We start from the raw sequence: 23421 nt of genomic DNA, 5'->3' as shown, positions 1-23421 counted from the left end.
GTGGAGGAGAGAAGGAGGAGGCCAATATCTGCAAAGAAAACGAGAGACCGCCGTCAAGAACATCCATCCCCCGGGGCCCTGGGAGTCCTCAGACAGAAGACCCATCCCACAGAGCGGGGGTTGTAAGACAGACTGTGTATGTTGCAAAGTTTCCGGGAGGGTTACTTGAAAAGAAGCAAGCAAAACCTTGCAGGGCGTTTAAGTTTATCCCCATTAGCTGAGGGGACAAGGGCCCTGACCTCTGAAGCCAGACCATCCAGGTTCTCATATCAGCCATCTCGATCTCCCACGAGGTACCTGCCACTCTTGGCCCTCCCCTCCGTAAAACAGGGGAAAGTCACATGATGACTTTGGTCATTGATGGTCATTACTCCCTGCCTCCCTTGTTATGTGTAAAGCAATGTTTGCTTTGAGGAACTGGGCAGAGAGCTCACACCCCAGGCATTTCTGCACCAAGTATCCTGATAACTTTGCCTCCTTCGCCTGCAGAGCAAAATGCAACTGGAATTTTGAGCTGGGGCAGAATGAGACGGAATTTGCAGGGAGGGAGAGACTAGCCTGGTTGAGGCAGAGCAGGAAACCCGAGGGACCTCCCAGTTGCCTGGAGGGAGAGAGGACTGACCTTCCCTCCAAGGCAGAAGAGACAGACCTGCCATCTGCTCCTTTGGGGCAACGGAAGGTCTCCTCACTGCTCTGCAGGGCAAGACTGAGCCAGCCAACACCAGTATTGTCAAGGGCTTCTGCCGATGATAATACAAAGGACAAGATTAGTGTGTTGGTGAAGAGGAGTACTTCTTCCTTCCCTAATGCTGCAGACCTAATGCTGCCGATGAGTCACGCACCGTTACCAAACACGTAAGGGGGTCCAGCTGCTGTGGGTAAGATGCAGCTCTTCAAACAATTAAAATGGAACAACCGTTTGACCCAGCAATTCCACAACCGTTTGACCCAGCAATTCCACTTCAGGGTGCATCTATCCAAAAGAAAGTAGAACAGTGGTTGCCACGGGTTCAAGGGAGCGGGGGTAAGCATTGTTTGGTGGGTACAGAGTTTTTTCCCCCAAGATGAAGAGTCCTGGAGATGGGTTGCGCAATGTACATTTAAGAAACGGTTTAAGGCAATAAATTTTATGTGTATTTTACCACCATTTAAAAAAAAAATGCTGCCGATAGGGCACCTGGGGGGCTCAGTGGGTTAAGCCTCTGCTTTTGGCTCAGGTCATGATCTCAGGGTCCTGGAATCGAGTCCCGCATTGGGCTCCCTGCTCAGCAAGGAGTAGGCTTCTCCCTCTCCCTCTGCCCCTCCACCTGCTTGAGCTCTCGCTCTCAAACGAATAAAGAGAATCTATAAATAAATAAATGAAATGCTGCTGAAGCTAATAACGGAGGCAGCCTCGTTGTGCTGTTGTGCGTACCAAACGAATAACCAAACGTGAGGCTAAAATCACAAACCCCTTGTAAGGTTTAATCTCTAATACTGTTTGAACACAAGTCAAAGAAAGCGAGTCTTAGAGCCCCCAGACACCTGTCCAGTCTCCCCCACCCAGGGAAGCACACACAGCACCAAGCTCCTCCTTCCATGTGGAAAACAGGTCCTACCACCCACCACCTGAAGCCTGGCCAAGCAACCCCACACTTGGGTTGCAGGTCTCTTTAGGAGTATCTGCACTGTGCACCTGGATCCCTTAGGGAAGAGGGGCCACCAGCTTACCGGGTGGTGGGAGCAGATCCTGGAGTACGGGGTCCGTCAGCAGAGCGGAGTTCCGCCGAGCTGGGCTGGAGCGGGTCGGGCTCTAACACCTGGAGCTGGGAGCCCACAGGCAGGAAAGACAACTTGGATTGCCTGGTAGGTGGGGTGGGGATGGGTAGGGCAGGGCGCCTCCGCAGCAATGCTGTCTGACAGGGACACTCCGTGGTTCCACGGAGTTCTTTTAAAGACCTTTTTTTCAATTGTGGTCAAATACACATAACTTAAAATTTGCCTTCTGGGCCGTTTTTAAGTGTATGGTTCAGTCGTGTACGTACAGTCATATTTTGTACGACTGTCTCCAGAAAGCTTCCTCTTGCAGAACTGAAACTCTGTCCCCATTAAACAATTCACACGTCCCCCTCCCCCAGCTCATGGCAGTCACCATTCAGCTTAGTCAAGTTTCTGTCTCTGTGAGGTTGACCTCTAGGTGCTTCATAGAGGTAGAATCAAACAATAATTGTCCTTTTCAGTAAGTCTTCGCTTATTCTTAAATCATCAAAATGTGCTTGTACGTTGTCTTCCAAAAACATACTGTTCTGCCTTCTGACTTTAGGTTTGTAAGTCATTCATACCGGATTTTTGTGTATGGGGAAATACAGGGTCAAGGTCAGTTGGTTATGCCCTAATGTGTGGCAAGGGGGGTTTTCACTCTGCAGATCTGATTTTTAAAGAATGTATGAAGATTCATCTGTAGGTGTCTACCATGACGCTATGGGGAATGTCTTAAATAGTCTTGATTAACACAGATCCTTAATTTTAATATAAGAAAATGTTTCAGCCTTTTTCCTTTATGGTTAATATTTTTGCCTTCTGTTTAAGAGATGTTCGCCTAGTCCTGAAGTCAGGAAGCTCTTCTGTAAGCTTTCATGTCCTGCCTTTCACATTTAAGTCCTACAATCAACTAGAATTAATTTTGTGCATAGGGTGAGGTAGAGGTCCAATACCTTTTTTCATCACGTGGATATTCAGTTGTCCCAGCACCGCTTACTGGGATGACCGTCCTTCCCCCTTCCCAGTGTTTTTTTCAAATGGCTCACCATAACAAATTAGTGGATCATGAAATCAGTGTGTTGGTTATGTTCAGATTTTGGGAAACGTAGACAGAATAGATTAGAAACATCAAAGCACGACTATCCAAGTTTGTATATTGGGTCATGTTGAAAAATATATTTGTTATTAGGAGACCCAGACAAGACTCTGAAAGCCACGATATACAGGCTCAGTGGCCAATGTGTTCCATGCTCCCATGAACTCTGTTCAACCAAGGTGTTTTCCAGCTACCCAGATGCTTCCTTGAGTACAGAACCCGTCCACACTAGGGACTCTGTCAATGCAAGCTTGACCCCATCCCACAGATTTCCTCAGGGTCTCCAAGGCCCCCAAACACTTTAGGATAATCCCTGAGGACCCCCGACTCCAGATCACATTCAGAGTTCTGTAAGCCGGATCATGCTGACCACACTCCAGGGCCTTTACTGAAGTCCACCGAAGAGCCTCTGGGATGGGTCCATTTTTCTTTCTTTCTATCCTCCTACAGAGCTCTTGATCTTTCCTCTTCCTTCCAATCTCTTCACTTCTACTTCCCATCTCCTTTACTTCTTCTGGGAATACCTAGCTAGGGGCAAGTGCAGAGGGGTCTTCTTCATTTCATCTGGGATGAAGAGATGTGCACCAAATGTTGCTGCCTGGCAGCAGCTGCCTCCTAAAAAAATGAGGAAAACTATCCAGGTGCAGCCCATGCTCTCCACATTCTCCAGTCCTGGTCTACTAGACAATGGACTCCATCCAGAGACAAGAGAGGCATAAAAGCTGTTGCAGGAAGAACAGCAGTAAATACTTGGATGGTGAGTCAAGGTCAGTATGACCAAGACCAAGGCAAATCTATACCTCCCGCCCCATACAACACCTCCCTCCACACATGCCTTTCCTGCCTCCATTTCTGCAGACACTGCTGTCTGTTTCGTAGCCACAGGATCCCTGCAGGCCAGACTGGGAACTACCAGACCTCATGTTTGGTTCCAGTTCCACAATACATAACACCCTCACCCTGGCTTTTTAGAAAAAAAAAAATTTGTTATTTCTTTTTGTTTTAGCCCTGGCGTTTTGAACTCCTAAGTGCTACTCTTGATTTGCAATCTCACCCATGAGCTACATTATCTTCGATCAGAATAGGAATCACCATAGATAGGCTTTCTTGAATGGACTTGCAGAAGGATGCAGGAACAGACTTGGGATTGCTGGGGGGACTTTTGTTATTTCTATATGAACAGTTCTTGTCTTCACCATATATACGTCAATTGACTCTTGATGCACCAAATCTTTCCCCTAGAGAAATTATCGTAAGTGTAGTGTAAGAATTCGGAGATGGTATGAATAACTGGGGAGAAAGAAGAGAATTGCAAAAGCAATTGCACTAACCCATTTCTTTACGTTTTTCTGTCCCTGAGTCTTTTGTACTCTGGTAATTTTATCCATAACTGATTTTTTTTTTTTTAGGGAAATGGAGATCTTTCACTTCTGTCTGTTTCTTGCATCTCTTCCTCATCCTGTTTATCAGAATAATAATACTGCCTTAATCTGGATTTCCCAAATCAGAGCCTGATACAGGGACTTGAGTTCAAGATTTGGACTTTATTTGGAAGATGATCCCCCAAAACAAGAAGGAGGTAGCAAGGGGATAGGGGAAGATGGGGGAAGGAAGAGGCCAATGCAAGGATAAGGGATTGAAATCCATGGTGTGAGCGATGGTGGGGTGGTTCATCCCTTTGAACCCTACTAAAGAGCATATATGATGCCTCATATAATCCCCTGAGGGAAAGACGGGAGTTTAGGGCATTTATGTACCAAGTTTAATCCTTCCCCCATTGGCTAGGAGTTTTCCTAGGAGGCACTGACTTCCTGGATAGTTCTGGGTTAGCACCAGAAAAGACTCCAGAGATGAATACAGTAGGATGAATGGTCCATGTTTGAGGTTAAGATTATGGCAGAACAAGGGGAGCCCGTGTTTGCATGAGACTATGCATCAAAGCCCAGGCTGACGTTCCAGGTGCACCAAGGGGATATGATATGACATCTGCTACTACACAACCCTCTCACTCCTCAAATATCATTTCCACCTTAAGCCCACCCAGTGGTTGAGTCCTTAAGGTTCCAGCCACTGTCTACACGGAATTCTTACTTCAGTGTGGTTACTGAACAAGCCATAATCTCCACTGCACCTTGGACCCAAGACCACTAGTGTTACTCATCTCTCTCTTTTCCACCATGCCTTCTAGATTCTTGTGGTGGGTCAGCACTGTGTTTTTCTCTAAGTCATTTGTCGTGTGGCATGATCAGTGCTTTCCTTTTTTTTTTTTAATTTAATTTATTTAGTTATTTTATCTTATTTAAATTCAATTAATTAACATATAGTGTATTATTCGTGTCAGAGGTAGAGGTTAGTGATTCATCAGCTGCATATAACACCCAGTGTTTTATTCCATCATGTGCCCTCCTTAACATCCATCATCCAGTTACCCAACCCCCCACTTACCTCCTTCCATCAACCCTCAGTTTGTTTCCTAGAGTTAAGAGTCTCTTATAGTTTGTCTCCCACTCTGATTTTGTCTTGTTTTATTTTTCCCTCTCTTCCCCATTGATCCTCTGTTTTGTTTCTTAAATTCCATATATGAGTGAAGTCATACAATAATTGTCTTTCTCTGATTGACTTATTTCACTTAGCATAGTACCCTCTAGTTCCATCCATGTCCTTGCCAATCATAAGATTTCATTTTTTTAAAAGATTTTATTTATTTATTTGACAGACAGAGATCACAAGTAGGCAGAGAGGCAGGCAGAGAGAGAGGAGGAAGCAGGCTCCCTGCTGAGTGGGGAGCCTGATGTGGGGCTGGATCCCAGGATGCTGGGATCATAACCTGAGCCAAAGGCAGAGGCTTTAACACACTGAGCCACAGGTGCCCCAAGATTTCATTTTTTTTTTTTTTTATGGCTGAGTAGTAAGTATTCCACTGTATATAGATACCACATCTTCTTTATCTATTCATCTGTTGATGGACATCAAGTCTCTTTCCATAGTTGGGTTATGGGTCTTCCTTTGTGAAAGGTCTGAATTGTGGGGTGCTAGAAAGGAAAGAGTTAGCATCTGGTCTATGATCCACTCTTCCTATCCTGGCTTATAAAGATGCTTATCAGACTTTCTCCTGGTATCAGAGAAACCTAACTAGACTCCTTATCTATGAAATGCTTTTCAGGGGACACACCTGGACCTTCTGGACGGCTTACAGTAAATGCACCCAGGATGTTTGGGTTTATGGGGCAATGACCACTGGAAAATGGGTCTTCTATTTAATTATCAGAGAATTGGGGGGCAGGAGATTGATCAAAGGAACTCCTTTGTGTAAGTGAGGCCCAATATACATCACTTAAATGAGAACGTCATATCTTAAATCGAGGGTCGTTCTAATGGGACGAGGAGGGGTTGAAGCAGTTGCGTTGGTTGCCTCTGACTTTCTCTGTGATTTACCTGTGTGTTGCAATTATCTTTGTCCTTGGAATTATTAATACATTTTGATGCTGGGTAGTGAAACTCTCTGACCCACCTGAGTCTTATTTCACTATCCCTTGAGGTGATCTCAGCAACTTTGCTTTTACTGGGTCTCAGACATGCAGTTTCCTTGTCCCCATGATTGTAGGGCACAGAACATCTTCTGGGCCCCTGACACAGGTGTTCCCGACCCCATTATGTTGCAGTAACCCTAGTCCCCGATAGTCGTCATGGTTCACTATCCCTGCCAGTCAAGTAGCCGATTTCTCTGCCACTGGTTCATCAGCACAGAGAGCCCAAAGTAACCAAGCAGGGAGCTCTTCCTGGTTCCTGGTGGATGTGTCACCCTTCTGAAAATAAAGGCCCCTCATCCAGCAGATCCTGAGGTTGGGGGACAGGAAGCACAGATTCTTCAAGTGAGTCCTTAGAAATGAGAGTGAAGAGAGTGAGGAGAGCCAATCCTACTGTAACCCCTGAGAGCTAGAGTTGTGTGTCCAGCTGTTAGGAACATAGCACCTGACCTTGAGCCTTGCCAGCTCACACACAGAGCACCCTACCCCCCCGGGATGTCATCCCAGAGCCAAGCCTTTCACAGGCCACCGCACCATGGTAACTTGTGCTGTGGAGTGCCATCCGTGATTACGGTGGATTCACAGCCACACACGTAGATAGGCCCTCTGCAGCCCAAAAGGAACTTCTCGGCATGAGGTGGTGGTTTGTCAGACCCCACATCAGGGCTCAAGATGCAAGTGCTTGTCTGAGGAAGGAAATGACCTCACATCCACCAGACAGAGCATCGATTGTCTCTACCCGGTTGCTGAGGGCCTTCTCTGCAGGAGGGTGCCCCTGGAGGGCATGAACAAGAGACGCGGAGTTCTACACGCTCCGTGTGCTTTTTCACAGGTCCCCCGAACTGCCTTGTCAACAGACCGCTCTGACTCCCATCTTTCAACCTTCTTTGTTTCCCCAACCTATAAGCCAGGCAATTTTCCACATCCCAGAAGTCCATCTCTAACCAGATTTCAGGACAGGTCTCCCTCTATACAGAGTGGGAAGCCAAGGGTATCGCTCACAGCCTGGACACGTTGCAGGGTCTGCCCAAAACCAGCAGCCTTTGCATCACCCTAGAAATGAACTGGGGGAGACTTTCTAAATAGAACCATCTCAAGGGGTCTTTTGGCGCCCATTATTTGGGGACAGTTAGGACCCAGTGTATGCATCAGGGTATATCCTTCTCAACCTTTGATTCTCTCCAGTGAGGGACAACCCTGATGAGCCCAGAATACTGTCGCGACCTCACATCCTTCCCAGGCATGTTCCACAGCTTCATCCTGCTCTGTTCTCTCCGGCGCTCATCGTTTTCTAAAAATGCGAATTTCTGCACGTTTATTAACTTATCCGCAGAGTGCCCCACCGAGAAGTAAAAAGCCTCCACGAGGGCAATGACTCCGATCCTTTCTGTCTCCCCAGACACTTGCAACCGGAGCTCATTACTTACCGAAAAGGACAGGGACCAGTTAGCTGACTGCCTGAATCAGTTCAGAACATCCCCATCCTTTAGCTGCATCCTGCTTTAAAAGATGACACCACCTCCTTAAACCATAAACTCACGTGGGTTTGTCTGCGTGTCCCGGACCCCTGGAGTCTACGGCAGTGACTGGTATCATCAGCCCATTAACACCTGTTGAAGAAATGGGTGAATTCAGTAGGGAACAAAGAGACGCTGATTCCATACGTATTACATTCCAGTAAACAAGACAGGCAACAAAGAGATATAAAATGCAATACCAGGAAATGATAAGTGTGCTAGAGAAAAATAAGGCAGCGCAAAGGGATGAAGACTGATGGATACTGTTAAGACAGGAGGCTTCCCTGAGCATTTACCTGTTTTGGTCTTGAGATGGAGGGGGATCTGGTGAGCTTGTTTTTATTTTGAGTAGGTGGCAGATCTGGATGAAGTTGAGAGATGCCGTGTGACTATCTGGTAGACCATTCTAGTCTTCCATCTATAGAAAGAGGTCGTCACGAGGTCGTCACGATGAGGCTAGAGAACCTCACTAAGGAAGTCCAGTGGATGGGACAAACGAAGGCCAAGTTTCTCAACCTCATTACTACTGACTGTTAGGTCCGTTATTAAACAAAATGAGACTGAGACGAAGTGAAAGTTATTTAAAGCTTTATTTTATGGTAAGTATTAGAAGTTAGACTGACCGGCCAGGGCAACGAGACTGAGACAAGGTGAGTTATGCAAAGCTCTGTTCTATGCTAAGCATTAGAAGTCAGACTGACCGGTCAGGGCCGCCTCCGAAGAGAGCGACCCCTCCCCATTTTACAGGCTACCTTTTATTGGGCGAAACTGCAACCCACATCTTGGTATCTCGACCCACTGGGTTTGTGCGTCTCTTGCTGATTGGCTAGCTCCCTTCGGTCTGCTGACATGTTATTCAAGATTACCCCATACCAGGAGCTGTTACAAACAGTACTTTCTGGGAAGGCTTAGTTAGTTAACGTATTCAGTGTGAATAATAAGATGGTCGTCCTTCCCAAGATGGAGTCTTTTAGGTTTGGGCAAGACCTTCTCACTGTTACAAACAGTACATTGTACTGATTAGATGTCTCCATCTGGCCTGACTCATCCTTGTATTCTGGGCTCTGTTATCAGGAACTAGCCAACTACATTTTACTGGTTTCCCGGACTTGTTTCTAAGTAAGTCTCTCTGGGGGGGTGGGGGGAGAGTCACTTTAAGTTTACTGCACAAACAACAAAATGGCAATTTACCCAAGACGGAGTCGCTCTGGCTAAATAGGTCCTCACACTGACACCCAGGGACTGATGATTCTTCCCTGAGGGGGGCTGTCGTGTGAACTGTGGGACGTTTAGCATCATCTTTGGCTTCTGACCCACTAGATGGCAGTCGAATCCTCCCCTCCCTGGGTGTCACAACCAAAACCTGTCTCCAGACATCGCCAAAGGTCTACCCAAGGACACGATTTACCCTTGTCCAGAGCCGTCGGTCTGGGCAGCAAACGCCGCAGTCTAACGGCGTGTTTTAAATTCGTGGGCTCTGTTTAAGGATGCAGGGTGAGCAATAGATTTCGGCACGGAAGAGCAGTGAGTACATATCGCACCCCACAATGGGATGTGGATGGATAACGACTCTCCATTCCCTTTGGAGGGAAAACCAAATCTTTGGGGATTTTAGAGCAAGAATGTGAAAGCTTAGTGAGGGAAGAAGATTGAAAATGCCAGTGGGGGTAGCTGGAGTCGAACCACTGATTCCAGCGGGGTTGGGGAAATGGTTTACAGGGAAAGATGGGCGGGGATTGCCTCAGATTATAAAAGATCTGACAGTCATTATAAGATTAGAGACAAGCAAGGCACTGATAAGAGCTTAATCCCATTGATTGGGGGAGTAGTGGCCAGCCTCCAGTGCTGGGCCTGGTCCTCCAGGTAGGCAATGAGTGTTAGCTAGGGGGACACCTGGGTGGCTCAGTCAGCTAAGCAACTGCCTTTGGCTCGGGTCATGATCCCAGGGTCTCGGGATCGAGTCTCACATAAAGCTCCTTGCTCAGTGGGGAGCCTGCTTCTCCCTCTGCCTGCCACTCCCCCTGCTTGTGTGCTCTCTTGTCTCTCTGACAAATAAATAAAATCTTCAAATAAATTAATTTAATAAATTTTAAAAGTTAAAAAACAAAAATGAGTGTTAGCTAGAGGGTGCTGCTGTCACAGGACATCCCAAGGAGTCCGTGGCACACCTTCCCCAGGCTCCAAGGTGAATTCCTGGAGACACCAGCTTAATCCTTCTAAAGATTAAGCAATTTCCAGTACCACCTAGGCTCTGGAATCCTCGAGGATGACATGCAAATCTTTATGCTCAGGCCCTACCTGCAAAGATTTGGGTTGACTGACCCTGGGGTAGACCCCAGGCATCTTTAGAAATTCCGCAGAAGATAACATACAGCCCTGGGTGAAAAACACCACTAACTCAGTTTCAACAGTGCTCCTGTTTCTCCCTGAAGTGGCAGGTGTAGCTTTGAGGTCTGCTTTCTCCAGACTCAGGTGGAATTTCTGAAACCATTTCATTTTTAAAGTTGAGGCCCTTCGCTCCTCCCATTCAACAGGCCACCAGATCTTGTGTGGTACCAGTGGCCATCTCTGAGGTGCATTACAGCAGGATAACCAGAGCAAGACAGCCCTGGTGAAAATGTCATCCCTGCCACTTACTGGTTCTGGGACATCGGCCAAGTCCATTAAATTTCCTTTTTTACCGGTTTCCTCATCTGTAAAATAAGATTAAGTGGATTAAATAAATTAGTACCTGTAGGTGCTTGGAACAGTGTCAGGCATATTCTAGCCACTCCACATGCTACCAGAGCGAGCTGGGGCTCCCAGCACCGAGCCCCAGCACCTGGGAGGTCCCCAGGTGGTAGCATGACCCTCAGGCTCCAGCAGCCGGTGTTTCAGCGAGCGCTCCACGGGATCCTGAGTTTTCCTTCCGCTCAGAGCCGTTGGTCTGAGGCACAGCAATGCTCCTCAGTCTCTAGCCAAGTCGCCTGGGCTCTTGGGAAAGGCAGACTGGGACTCAGCAGCTCCCGAGAATCTGCGGTTATTTCCAGTTTCCTTGAGATGCAGTCCAACACGTGTACAAGTTGCAGCAGGTTGCAACAAGACTGCTTAGCCATTATAGTAGCTAAGCCCTCCATCCCGTCACATACTTACCTTTTCTTTTTTTGTGGTGGGAACATTTAAGACCCACTCGCTCAGCAATCATCAAGTCTATAATACAGCATTATTAGTTAGTTCCAGTCACCACGCTGTACATTGGATTACCAGAGTTTGATCGTCTTATAACTGGAAGTTCCCACCCTTTGACCTATACCTGAAGAGTCTCCATTAAGCAAGCTCCTCAGTGGCACTGACCCTGCTGGGTGTGGACTTCACATCAGACAAAGAGCAGACAACCAGGGCGCTGAGAACCCAGGGATCGGATTAACGGCCTGGAGGTCGGTGGGGGGGGCGGGGAGGTGGAGGTGTGGGACTGGGGTGTGGCTGCCGAGGGATGTATTTAAGTCATGATACCAACCTTGCTAGCTCTTGACACAAGACTAGAGCATGGGGACGCAGCTAGATCTGGGGATGTCCGGCACAGGGGACCTTCCTAAAGGTAAGCCGAGGGATGAGAGCTGAAGGGTATTATGTGAAGGCATGGAGAGCTGCTGACGCAGTTAGTGGAGACAAGGCTGTTCTCCACGGGGAAACCCAGTAGAGGCAAATCCAATTCTCTTTGAATTCCAGATCTTCCCCTTATTAGCTATGTCACATTTTCGACACAACTTTGGAAATGGGGCTTCTGATCCCCTACTGGAATGATTAACTCCTAGAACAGAGGCTTAGCCAAGATATCTGGTTAGGATTTCTGGAAATCTGGAAATCTCATCATTTCATCAAGCATTGACTTGATTCCCTGGCTTGCGCTAAACCACTTTCAGGCACAACCAAGCATTAAAATCTTCTAAAGTGATTACAACCAGGGGCACCCATCTGGCTCGGTCCAGGGTGGATCATGTGACTCCTGTTCTCAGGGTGACGAGTTCCAGCCCCACACTGGGTGTAGAAATTACTTACAAATAAAATATTTTCTTTTTTAAGAAGATTTTATTTATTGGGGCACCTGGGTGGCTCTGTCGTTATGCATCTGCCTTCAGCTCAGGTCGTGATCCCTGGGTCCTGGGATTGAGCCCTGCATCGGGCTCTCTGCTCAGCAAGGAGCCTGCTTCCCCCTCTCTCTGCCTGCCTCTCTGCTTACTTGTGATCTCTCTCTCTGTCAAATAATTAAATAAAATCTTTTTTTTTAAAGATTTAAAAAATATTTTTCTTAAAAGATTTTATTTATTTGTCAGAGAGAAAGAACACAAGCAGGGGGAGCCTCAGGCAGAGGGAAATGCAGGCTCCCCGCTGAGCAAGGAACCTGATGTGGGACTTGATCCCAGGGCCCTGGGATCACTGACTGAGCCACCAAGGCATCCGCAAATAAAATATTTTTTAAAAATAATAAAGCGGTTACAGCCAGAAGTCTCAGTTTTACAGAGAACGTTGTATGGCTCCAAAGCCGTGCAGCAGGTAAGCAGCAAGGCTAGGACTCTAACACTGGTGTCCAGTTCAGTAAACTGCACTATTAAGTATGTGTTGGCCACCAATTCTCGAGAGATGGACCATAGCTCAGCCTCAAACCCATCACTTAATCTCCTGGTGCCTCAGTTTACACATCTGTACCAACCACATGGGGAACATTGAGAATTGAGTCAGTCAATATTCAAAGGCACTTAGAAAAGTGCCTGGCATGCAGTGAGGCTTTGAATTTCTTTGTTTTTGCGGAGTAAAATAATGGATACATAACATTGTGTAAATTTAAGGTGTATAATGCATTGATTTGATATGTTTATGTATTTGATATGATTACCACCAGCTCTGAGCTAACACCTCTATCACTGCACATAATTGCCCTTTCCTTTTTTGTGGTGAGAACATTTCAGATCTAGTCACTTAGCATTTTGAATTTTATACTAGAGTATTGTTGACTATAATCACTATACTGGGCATTCGATCTCCAGGACTTACGTTATCTACTAGTTGCCAGTCTGTACCCTATAACAGCGTCTCCCCAACCCACCCAACCCGCTCTGTGCCTGGGAACCACCATCCTGTTTCTACAAGTTCAGCTTTTCTAGCTGAAGTGTAAGTGTAAGTGGTACCGTACAGTATTTGTCTTCTCTGATGATTTCATTTATCATAATGCCCTCAAGATCCAACTGTGTTGTTGCAAATGGCGGGATTTCCTTCTTTCTCCTGGAGAAATACTCCATTCCATTGATATATGTATGTAAATATTTATATTCATAGATCTTCTGCATCCATGTATCTCTGGGCACACACTTGGGTTGTTTCCCGGTCTTGGTAATTGTGAATCAGGCTGCAGTGAACGCAAGGAGTGAAGACTTCTCTTTGACAGCGTTTGTTCCCTTAGATATATTCTCAGAACTGCAACAGCTGGGTCATACAGCGGTTCTACTTTTAATTTTTTAGAGAAACTCCTGCCTTCTTCTCACAGATTCGCAAGTGTGGTTTGACTCACAAGATCGCAGCTAAGACAGCTTTGCTGGTTCTCCTCATTACAAAGATCTTCCAGTTTGTTTCACTCCCTTAGGAAAATTCTGAATAGAACTTCTTAATTATAAGGCAGTTAAATGTATCCTTTTCACTTTCGTGGTTTGCTCATGTTGTGTCTAATTCCGAAATCATTCCCTAGTCAGAGGTCATAAAAATATCCCCAAAAATGTCCTTGAACGGTTTTAAGCTGTGACTTTCTCACTCAAGTCCTGGGGGTTTTATGTCCTCTTACTTAATTTCATCTGTAGATATCTTGGAGTTTTGGACTGGCTTTGTGAATGTCTTTTTTTCTTCTTCACTTTTATTTCTAGTTGGACATGGCTTGTACAGAGAAATGTTGTAGGTGCTCTAACTAGCAACATTGCTTAACTCTCAATAGTTCTAAAAGCCCATCTTTTTTTTTTTAAGACTTTTTTTTTTTAAGATTTTATTTATTTACTTGACAGACAGAGATCACAGGTAGGCAGAAAGGCAGGCAGAGAGAGAGAGAGGAGGAAGCAGGCTCCCCGCGGAGCAGAGAGCCTGACGTGGGGCTCGATTCCAGGACCCCAGGATCATGACCCGAGCCGAAGGCAGAGGCTTTAACCCTCTGAGCCACCCAGGCGCCCCTAAAAGCCCATCTGTTGATCCTGATGGATTTTTGAGTAAATAATGTGATCTACAAAGAATCCATTTTATCTCTTCCCTTCTGATCTTAATACTTTTTTCCTTCCCGGACAGTAGAACTACATTACACTGTCAGGGTGCTTGTAAATATTCCTTTCATGCTCCTGACATTCAAAGAACCGCACATGGTTTTTCCATTAGGTATAATGCTTGCTTGAGGGATTTGGTATATAACTTTCAAAGTGTGGCAGGATGCTTTCCTCCTTGATTTGTTAAGATTTTCCTTTTCAGGTTTAAAAAAAAAAATCAACTCTTGATGTGTAATTTGTAACAGAGTCTACCCATTTTTAAATGTACACTTCAGTCAGTTTTGACAAATGTTTACCTACCATCCCAGTGGAAACACAGAACATCTCCATCACCCTAAAAAGGGTCCCATCCCAGTGTGGTCATCATCCCCACACCCACTCCAACACAAAACACAACACTTCTGCCACTGCCCCAGGCACTATCTGATCTGATTTCTTGCCCCTACGGATGACTTGCCTGCCTAGGACTGCATGCAAATCAGCGTATACAGTATATGATCTTTTGTGTCTGCTTTCTTTGGCTCAGCGTGTTTTGGGCATACATGTGTGATATATGTATCCGTGGCTAATTCCTTGTTCATAGGTTAGTGCTATTCCATTATATGAATACAACACAATTTGGCTAGCCATTACTTGCTGATGAATATGGGATTTTTCCCCCCAAATTTGTGGCTACTATGAATAAAACTGGTAGGAACATTCACATAAAGCCTTTTTGTGGGCATTTCTACTTATCTTATACATATCTTATACATAAGTAGGTGTATATCGAGAGTAGAATTGTGAGGTCATAGGATTGTTTGTATGTTCTGGATGTGAATTTGTCTGATACAGGAGTTATGAGTTATTAATATTTTCTTCTGTTATGTGCTCACCTCTTTTCCTTTTTTTTTTTTTTTAATATGGAACGCTTCACGAATTTGCGTGTCATCCTTGAGCAGGGGCCATGCTAATCTCTGTATCGTTCCAATTTTAGTATATGTGCAGCTGAAGTGAGCACCCGCCTCTTTGTTTTCTAAAGGCAGTCTTTGGAAGAACAAATGTTTTATTTTTGATAAGCCCAGTTCATCTATTTTTACTTTTATGCTTTGTGTTCTCTCTTTTTTTTTTTTAAGATTTTATTTATTTATTTGACAGACAGAGATCACAAGTAAGCAGAGGCTGACAGAGAGAGGGGGGGAGAAGCAGGCTCCCTGCTGAGCAGAGAGCCTGATGCGGGGCTCGATCCCAGGACTGAGCCAAAGGCAGAGGCTTAACCCACTGGGCCACCCAGGCACCCCGTTCTTTTTTTTTTTTTTAAGATTTTATTTATTTATTTGAGAGAGAGAGCACGAGCAGGGGGAGGGGCAGAGGGAGAAGCAGACTCCCCACCAAGCAGGGAGCCCTTTGCAGAACTCCATCCCAGAATCCTGGGATCATGACCTGAGCCAAAGGCAGCTGCTTAACTCACTGAGCCACCCGGGTTCCTTATACTTTGTGTCCTTGACAGCTTTGTCTGACCCAAGGTCTCAAAGACTTTCTCCGACGTTTTCTTCCAGAAGTTTTAGAGTTAGACTTTATATTTATGTCTGGAAGTCTACCTGTAATTCATTTTTGCACGTGGCTCAAGATGAGGTTCATTTTTCTCCCCATATGGATATCCAGTTTGATCCAACACCATTTGCTTTCTTCTTTGTCCCCTGTTTGATTCAGAAATGTGTTTAATCTCCAGACACTACGGGAGAGATGTTAGTTATTTTGTTACATATTTCTATCTTAACTCCACTATTTTCAGAGAACATATTTTGTATGATTTAAATCATTTAAAATGTTCTGAGACTTGGTCTGCAGCATGGCGTACACTCTGTCCCGATGAATGTTCCATATGCACCGGAAAGAATATAACTTCCTCCATCGCTGGGTTTCATGTCCTATAAATAATCAAGCTGGCTCGTAAGATTTTCATAAAACTTCCCTTACCTCAGGGATCACAGCCTTGCACATGTGAAAACAGTTTCCTACGTTTTGTCCAATTTTGCTTTTTAAAATCATACACAGATGTGAATCTTCAGAGACAAAGATTTTGTGTTGATTGTGATCATTATTTTTATGCTTTCATTTATTAACACGGTGAATTATTTTGATATTTCTTTCTTTCTGATATTAAATAGCCTTTCCCTTCTGAGATAAAACTTGGTCTTGATATGTTTATTTTTAAAACAATGTTGGGTTCAATTAACATATTTTAAGGACTTTTGAAACTACTTTTGTAAGTGAAATTGGCCTATGTTCATCTTTTCCTTATTCCTGTTCTTTATTTCTTTATCTCTCCTTATTGTTCTTAACTGGTACAGAGCAAGGCCGCATTGACCGGAGAATTTCTGGTGGATGACTTTGAAAGGGATCAGCGGAAACTGGGGATAGATGGGTGAAATGCATTGTCTTGATGGTGGAGAGGATTTCATGAATTTGTCAATACACACATAACAAAATTTATTGAGATTGCACACTTTAAATACGGAGTTTATTGTATATCAACTATATGTCCATAAAATTGCTAAAAATGCATGGTGGATTTCAGTTCAGGGTCTCATGCCCTTGCAACAAGCCATCAACAGGAATGCTGTCAGCTAAGGCTGAACTGAGCCCAGACAATCTATCTACTTCCCAAGATGGCTCACTCACAAAGTTCTTGGCTAGAGGCCTCAGTTCCTCACTCACTTTAGACCTGAGGTCCTTGCCAAGAGGCCCTTGCCATAGGGATGGTCAAAATGCCTTTCCCTGGAGCAAGTGATCCAAAAGGGGGAAAGTGTCCAAGACAGAAGGCACAGAGACTTATAAGCTCAGAAGAGACATCCCATGGCATTTCCTAGACTCTACGGGCTAACCAGACCAAGTCAGGCGCCATGTTGGATGGAAGTGCACCTCCCCTATACAGTAATATTCATCTCTCTTTTTTTTTTTTAGACAATTCAGTTTTCTCTTTTTTTAAGATTTTTTTTATTAATTATGTTTATTAACATATAATGTATTATTTGCCCCAGGCATACAGGTCTGTGAATCGTCAGGTTTACACACTTCACAGCACTCACCATAGCACATACCCTCCTCAATGTCCATCACCCAACCACCCTCTCCATACATCCCTCCCCTCATTTTTTAAAGATTTTATTTATTTGACAGAGAGATCACAAGCAGGCAGAGAGAGAGGAGAAACAGGCTCCTTGCTGAGCAGAGAGCCCGACATGAGGTTTGATCCCAGGACCCTGAGATGATGACCTGAGTCAAAGCCCACTTCAAGTAAGCTCAACCCACTGAGCCACCCAGGTGCCCCTAATATTTATCTCTTTATTGGTCTGCGAGGAGTCTGCATTTCCCCCTGCAGATAAGCACATGGCTCACTCCCTCACCTCCTCCAGAAAGACCTTCACTCACAGGTCATTAAAACTAACCCCCCCACACCCAAATTCCTTATCCCCATGCCTAATTTTTTTCTCTGTAGAATACTTAGCACTCCATAATGTACAATGTACTTTAACACTTTTGGTTTATGTATAGGTATGTCTTCACTAAATGACATCCATGAGAGCAATGATTTTTTTTTATTATTAGTGGACTATTTTTGGAGCAGTTTTAGTCTCACAGCAAAACTGAGCATAAGATACCAGAGATTTCCCTTATACCCTCCCCCCACCACACACACACACACACACAGAATCTAAGAGTGGACACACAAGGGTTCCTTATTTAAATAACCCTTTCCTGGGGAACTTGGCTGGTTCAGTCAGCAGAGTGTGTGACTCTTGATCTCAGGGTTGGAAGTTCAAAACCCGGGTTGGGTGTAGAAATTACTGAAAATCTTTTGAATTGATTAAATAAATACATACTAAATAAATACGTACATAACCCTTTTCTGTGCTGAATAGTTGAAAGAACAAAATGAGGCCTAGGAAATCTGGCAGGAAAGTCATCCAGGCCATGTCTAGGTATCTGGGAATCTTCCATTTCTTGACGGGCATGCTTGTTGACCTCTATGGAGAGGGATGGGGGTTCGGGCTTTTGAGGATGGAACTGTCTTAGCACCTCCTCTGTGCCTTTCTCTCCTTCCCAGGAAAGCACCAGAAGCATTCACAAAGGAAACGGACCATGTTCACTGAGAAACAACTGGCCGATTTGGAATCCTTGTTCAGCGAGAACCCATACCCCGCTCCCAGCCTTCAGAAAGAAATGGCCTCGAAACTGGAGATCCATCCCACCGTACTGCAGGTTGGAAGCTACCTCCCCAAAAGATGCTACACTCAGAGACCCTGGGACAATTCCTGAGGCTTCATACTACTCCAGTCCCCCAGACTCCTACCCTAAAACCCTCTCCCCAACCCATGAAGCAAGGATAGGCAAACTTGTCCTGTAAAGAGCCAGGCAGTAAACATTTTACTGGGCCATATGTATGGTCTCTGCCAAAATTATTCAGCTTTTCAGGGATAATGTGATAGCAGCCATCAACGATATCTAAAGAAACAGGTGTGCCTGCTACATCCCTATAAAATTTTATGGACACACATTTGAAGTTCATATAACTTTCACATGTCACAAATATTCTGTGTATTTTTTTTCTTCAACCATTTAAAAATGTAAAACCTGTTCTTTGGGGTGTCTGGCTGTCTCCGTTGGAAGAGCGGGTGACTCTTGATCTCAGGGTCGTTGAGTTCAAGCCCCATTGGGTAGGTGTAGACATTAATTTAATAAATAAAAACTTTAGGGAGAAAAAAAAAAAACCCTGTTCTTAGTTCATGGGCCATACAAAATCACAGTCGTAGATCCAGTTTGGCCATGAGCTAAGTGTGCTGACATTAGTCTCTCCTGTTCTGGGGGGTTCTGATCCCTGCCTCACTTTCTGTCCCCATCGCCTCCCATTTCCACTCCCTCCTGCGCATAGGCTGGGAGAGTTTCCAGCAATAGGATCTAAGAGACAGAGAAGTGGAACGAACTGTTCTCACCAAGCAGGATCCATGGTATGAGGTAAAATGAAAACCTCTGGAAGCTCATTTGGATTTATGCACCTACTACTGCTCTTTTCTCTACAGGTGTGGTTCAAGAACCACAGAGCAAAACTCAGGAAAGCCAAACAGCAGTTAGCTGGAGCAGAAGTCAAGACCAGCCCTTCCAAGGGACCCAAGGATGCCCCTCCAGGACCCCCCCGTGGTGCCCACCAAGCCTCCCTGGTTTATACAGACCACCCAACACCTTCCTTCCAACTCAGCATATGCTCCAATCTGAAGGTTCTCCCAGACCATTCTGTCGGCCACAAAATCGTCCACTTTGGCTGCTGCCGAGACCCTAACGTCTACTCCCTTTGTCCCATTATGGAATCTCAGATTCTTCCCACAAGCTTCACTGCTTATTCTCTTGGTTCTTCATCTCCACAAAGAACTTCATGAGCGAAGCCAGACGCAAAAGGTCACATACCGTAATGATTCACGACGATTCCCGGACAAGAGATTCGAGATCCACGCAACATGGATGCATTCCAGAAACACGCTCCGTGAAACGAAAGAAAGACACACAAGTGCCCGTTGGGTAGAACTGAGTGGAGAGAGGCACTCAACAAACTTACAGCGACGGGAATGTTTTGTGGTGGAATTAGGATGACAGGAACCCGAACTAAATTCACCCAAAGACACAGAATGGCAATACTGTATTACATACACCACAAAAAGCAATCAATCATGGGGCAGGATGAAGGCGCCAGCCATGGAGGTAATCATTTTGCAATCTATAAATGTATCAAATCAACGCACTGTACACCTTATACTTGTATCTCAGTAAAGCTGGAGACAATGTTTAAATTCTATCTCAATAAACATATACAATGAGACTATTAGGGACAGGTGTTTATCCTGCTTCTTTGTCTTGATTTTGCTTTTTCTTCACCATTATTCAGCTAAAAAGACTTAGTCAATGTCAGTGAGTGGGCAGTTGGCTTATTCTTCTACTTTCTAGTTGTTTGTTTTTTTTTCTTGGTCACCTCCTCAGCCATCATTTTATGTCCTGATCACCCAAATATCTCCATTCCCCCAATCCTCCCAATTTTGTTTTTTTCCCCCAGCTTCTCCCTCTATTCTCTTTCCTTTTTTTTTTTTTTTCTTCTTGTGAGATTTCATTTGTCGGAAAGAGTACAGTGTGTGTTCTCCTCCTGGGGCAGGTGTGGCTTTAGGAGGATTACAGTTTCTCTCTCTCTCTCTGTTGTCTTCCCCGCCAGAGACAACCATTCCAGCACGCATCGTCCTGATGTCTCAGCCTGTGGCATGTTCCTCCAAAGTAAGCTCTCCTAAACCCTCTATGGCACCCGACCCCTACCCCAGAAGGAACCACGGCTTTGACTTTTGCCCATTCCGAAATTCCACATGATTGACTCATTCTGCAGGAACCCTGTGTGGCTTCCATCACTTATGTGCAATGAGGGAAACCCTTGGCCTATTGTGGACAATACGGGGTTATCTCAAGGACTCCTGGTCTAACACAGTGGTTCCCAACCAGGGGTGGGGTGACATCTGGCACTTCCAGGAGACATTTGGGTTGTCGGGCTGCAGGAAGGAGTGGCACCCACTAGCATGTATCCAAAAGGATTGTGAACATCTCACAATTCAAGGTCAGGCCCTGCACCAGTTACCCTGCCCAAAGGGTCGAGAGTACCAGCCAGGCTCAGAAGGTCAGGTACAGCCTGGGACTGGACAGGCAAGTGGGCAGGAGCCAGAACAGGTCTGAGAACTCTGACCCATAACCTCTATAGGCATCAACCCAAAAGGGCCCCAAGCAGCCAGGACCAGGGCTGTGATGAAGAGGTTCCCTAATGGTCACCCCACCCTCACTTTCACCATAGGACCAATCAGTAAAGCCAAACATGTCCCCCTCACCAATCATGTAGGGTGCCCCCAATTACTTAGATGATTGGGGTGTTAAATAATTCTGCCCCTCCTCCCACAATCAGCAGAGAGCTGCTTCTGCTTGTGGGACATTTCTCATTAATTATCACAAAATAATGGTAGCTGATGGAGAAATAGATTCCATATAGAACTACAGGTTAAAAACTTAATTCTTCCTTTTTTTTTTTTTTTAATTTCATTTGTTTGAGACACAGAGCACAAGCTGGGGAGAGAGGCAGAGGGAAAGAGAGAAGCAGGCTCCCCCCAACTGAGCAGGGAGCCTGATGCAGGGCTGGATCCCGGGACCTGGAGATCGTGCCCTGAGACCGGGGAAGATGCTCAACCAACTGAGCCACCCAGGCGCCCCGAGAGCTTAATTCTTTCTTGGTCAGAATGAAGAACTCTACATCCTTGTTGATTCCAATAAAGAAAAACGAGTTCAATTATTCTTTTTCTGGCTAATTTCTTTTTTCAGTTTCATCTGGAACCCATGGTTGGATGTTCTCGGAGGGCAAGTATGCACTGATTGCCTGGGACCTCACACCAGGGTGTAAGTTGACCATGAGCAGAGCTCTCTCCCGTGTCCCACCCTAGCCCAGTTTTGGGAACAGAGCATACCACCAAGTAGGTTTTCAAAATGGTTTTGGAAGGAAAGCAAAAGGGAGGAGAGGAAGATTAGTTGATACAACGAGTGGCTTCTAGTGCCTTCCGGTCAGAGTCGTTCCTTATATCTAGGCCCCTCCCACCACCTGCCTGTCCTTAAAGGCACAAACCTGCTGACCTGATAAGGAACACCTGAGGAGCTTTCAAAGCCCAGACCGCAGGAATGGAAGCTGTGGTCCCCAGAAGTGTGTGCCAGTCTGCCCAGGACTGTATTTAAACGAGGGTCCAAAGTCAAGAGACACACCCAAGCCTGACTGGTCCAGAGAGATGCCCGTCCTGAGAAGACTCAGAGACATCCCTGGAGGAAGTCCCCACGGTGAGCCAGAGGGTGGCTAGGGCTGGAGCCCACCAGGTGGGTTCGGGGTTGGGACTCCTGGGGCTGGGGGGCTCAGTGCCAGATGTCTCTCACAGCCCTGAGGCTAGGAATACTTGGAGACCCCAAAGCTACGCCAAAGTTGGTCTTACATCCGTCTTCTAACAATGAGTGGAGGAGACCCATCTCCACTGTGGGAATCACTTACCCTCTTGTAGGCGTTTGCATAAAACATGCTCAGACGTCCTCTCCCTCACCCCAGAGAGAGCCACTGACCACCTCCACTCACTGCTTGCTTTGCCTGTGGCTGAGCTTGAAAAAGACTGAAACACAACATTTAGGAACTCGTGTGTGTGTGTGTGTGTGTGTGTGTGTGTGTGTTTCCCTCACCATCTCACCGGTGAGACTCATGTTAGAGTGACTACAGTATTCAGAGTTTTGGTTTTTTTAATTATTTTTTTAAAAGATTTTATTTGTTTGTTTATTTGACAGAGATCACAAGCAGGCAGAGAGGCAGGCAGGGAAAGAGGAGGAAGCAAGCTCCCTGCTGAGCAGGGAGCCTGATGTGGGGCTCGATCCCAGGACCCTGAGATCATGACCCGAGCCGAAGGCAGAGGCTTTAACCCACTGAGCCACCCAGGCACCCCGTATTCAGAGTTCTTTTTTTTTTTTTTTTAAGATTTTATTTATTTATCTGACAGAGATCACAAGTAGGCAGAGAGGCAGGCAGAGAGAGAGGAGGAAGCAGGCTCCCTGCTGAGCAGAGAACCAGATGCAGGGCTCGATCCCAGGACCGTGGGACCATGACCTGAGCCGAAGGCAGAGGCTTAACCCACTGAGCCACCCAGGCACCCCATATTTAGAGTTTTTTAAAAAACGTCCTTGGTAGGGGCACCGGTCTGTCTCAGTAGGGAATGGGACTTTTGATCTCAGGGTCGTGAGTCTGAGCCCCAAGCTAGGTGTAGAGTTTACTTTAAAAAAAAATCAAGGGGCGCCTGGGTGGCTCAGTGGGTTAAAGCCTCTGCCTTCGGCTCAGGTCATGGTCCCACGGTCCTGGGATTGAGCCCCACGTCAGGCTCTCTGCTTGTCAGGGAGCCTGCTTCCCCCTCTCTTTCTGCCTGCCTCTCTGCCTACTTGTGATCTCTGTCAAGTAAATAAATAAAATCGTTAAAAAAATAAATTTAAAAAAAATTTTTAAATCAAAATCTTAATAAAAGTAAAAAAAAAAAGAGCCCTTGGTAAACATAATACCAGGTAATTTTCACATTTCCGTGATGGTTCTCAAAGCAACTTCTTAAAGCTGTTGTGGGTTTGGAGGGTTTGGTTTTTGTTTTGGTGCAAAAAGGTGGTTTTATTAAAGCACAGGGATAGGACCCGTGGGCGGGAAG

At 45.6% G+C, this 23421-nt stretch overlaps 1 protein-coding gene and 1 non-coding gene across 3 annotated transcripts; one reads left to right on the top strand and one right to left on the bottom strand.

The window, feature by feature from the left end:
- Nucleotides 1–11422: 11422 nt before the first annotated feature.
- Nucleotides 11423–19576, top strand: DPRX (divergent-paired related homeobox). 2 transcript variants are annotated; one of them, XM_032848705.1, is made up of 3 exons: nucleotides 11423–11457; nucleotides 18246–18400; nucleotides 19219–19576. In XM_032848705.1, exons 1-3 carry the CDS (start codon nucleotides 11430–11432, stop codon nucleotides 19570–19572), a joined length of 537 nt encoding a protein of 178 aa, XP_032704596.1. In that variant the 5' UTR covers nucleotides 11423–11429; the 3' UTR covers nucleotides 19573–19576. The 2 variants fall into 2 exon arrangements, with proteins under 2 accessions (XP_032704596.1, XP_032704597.1); XM_032848706.1 differs by lacking the exon at nucleotides 11423–11457 and adding an exon at nucleotides 16485–16562.
- On the bottom strand, nucleotides 15052–15155 carry LOC116861879. The gene has a single exon (XR_004381553.1). It is a non-coding gene; the product is annotated as a U6 spliceosomal RNA (small nuclear RNA).
- Nucleotides 19577–23421: the final 3845 nt, after the last annotated feature.

The sequence above is a fragment of the Lontra canadensis genome, unplaced genomic scaffold (assembly GCF_010015895.1).
Source record: "Lontra canadensis isolate GAN:19392208 unplaced genomic scaffold, GSC_riverotter_1.0 scaffold206, whole genome shotgun sequence".
Classification (NCBI taxonomy): Eukaryota; Metazoa; Chordata; class Mammalia; order Carnivora; family Mustelidae; genus Lontra; species Lontra canadensis.
This window is presented reverse-complemented; position numbering and strand designations above follow the sequence as displayed.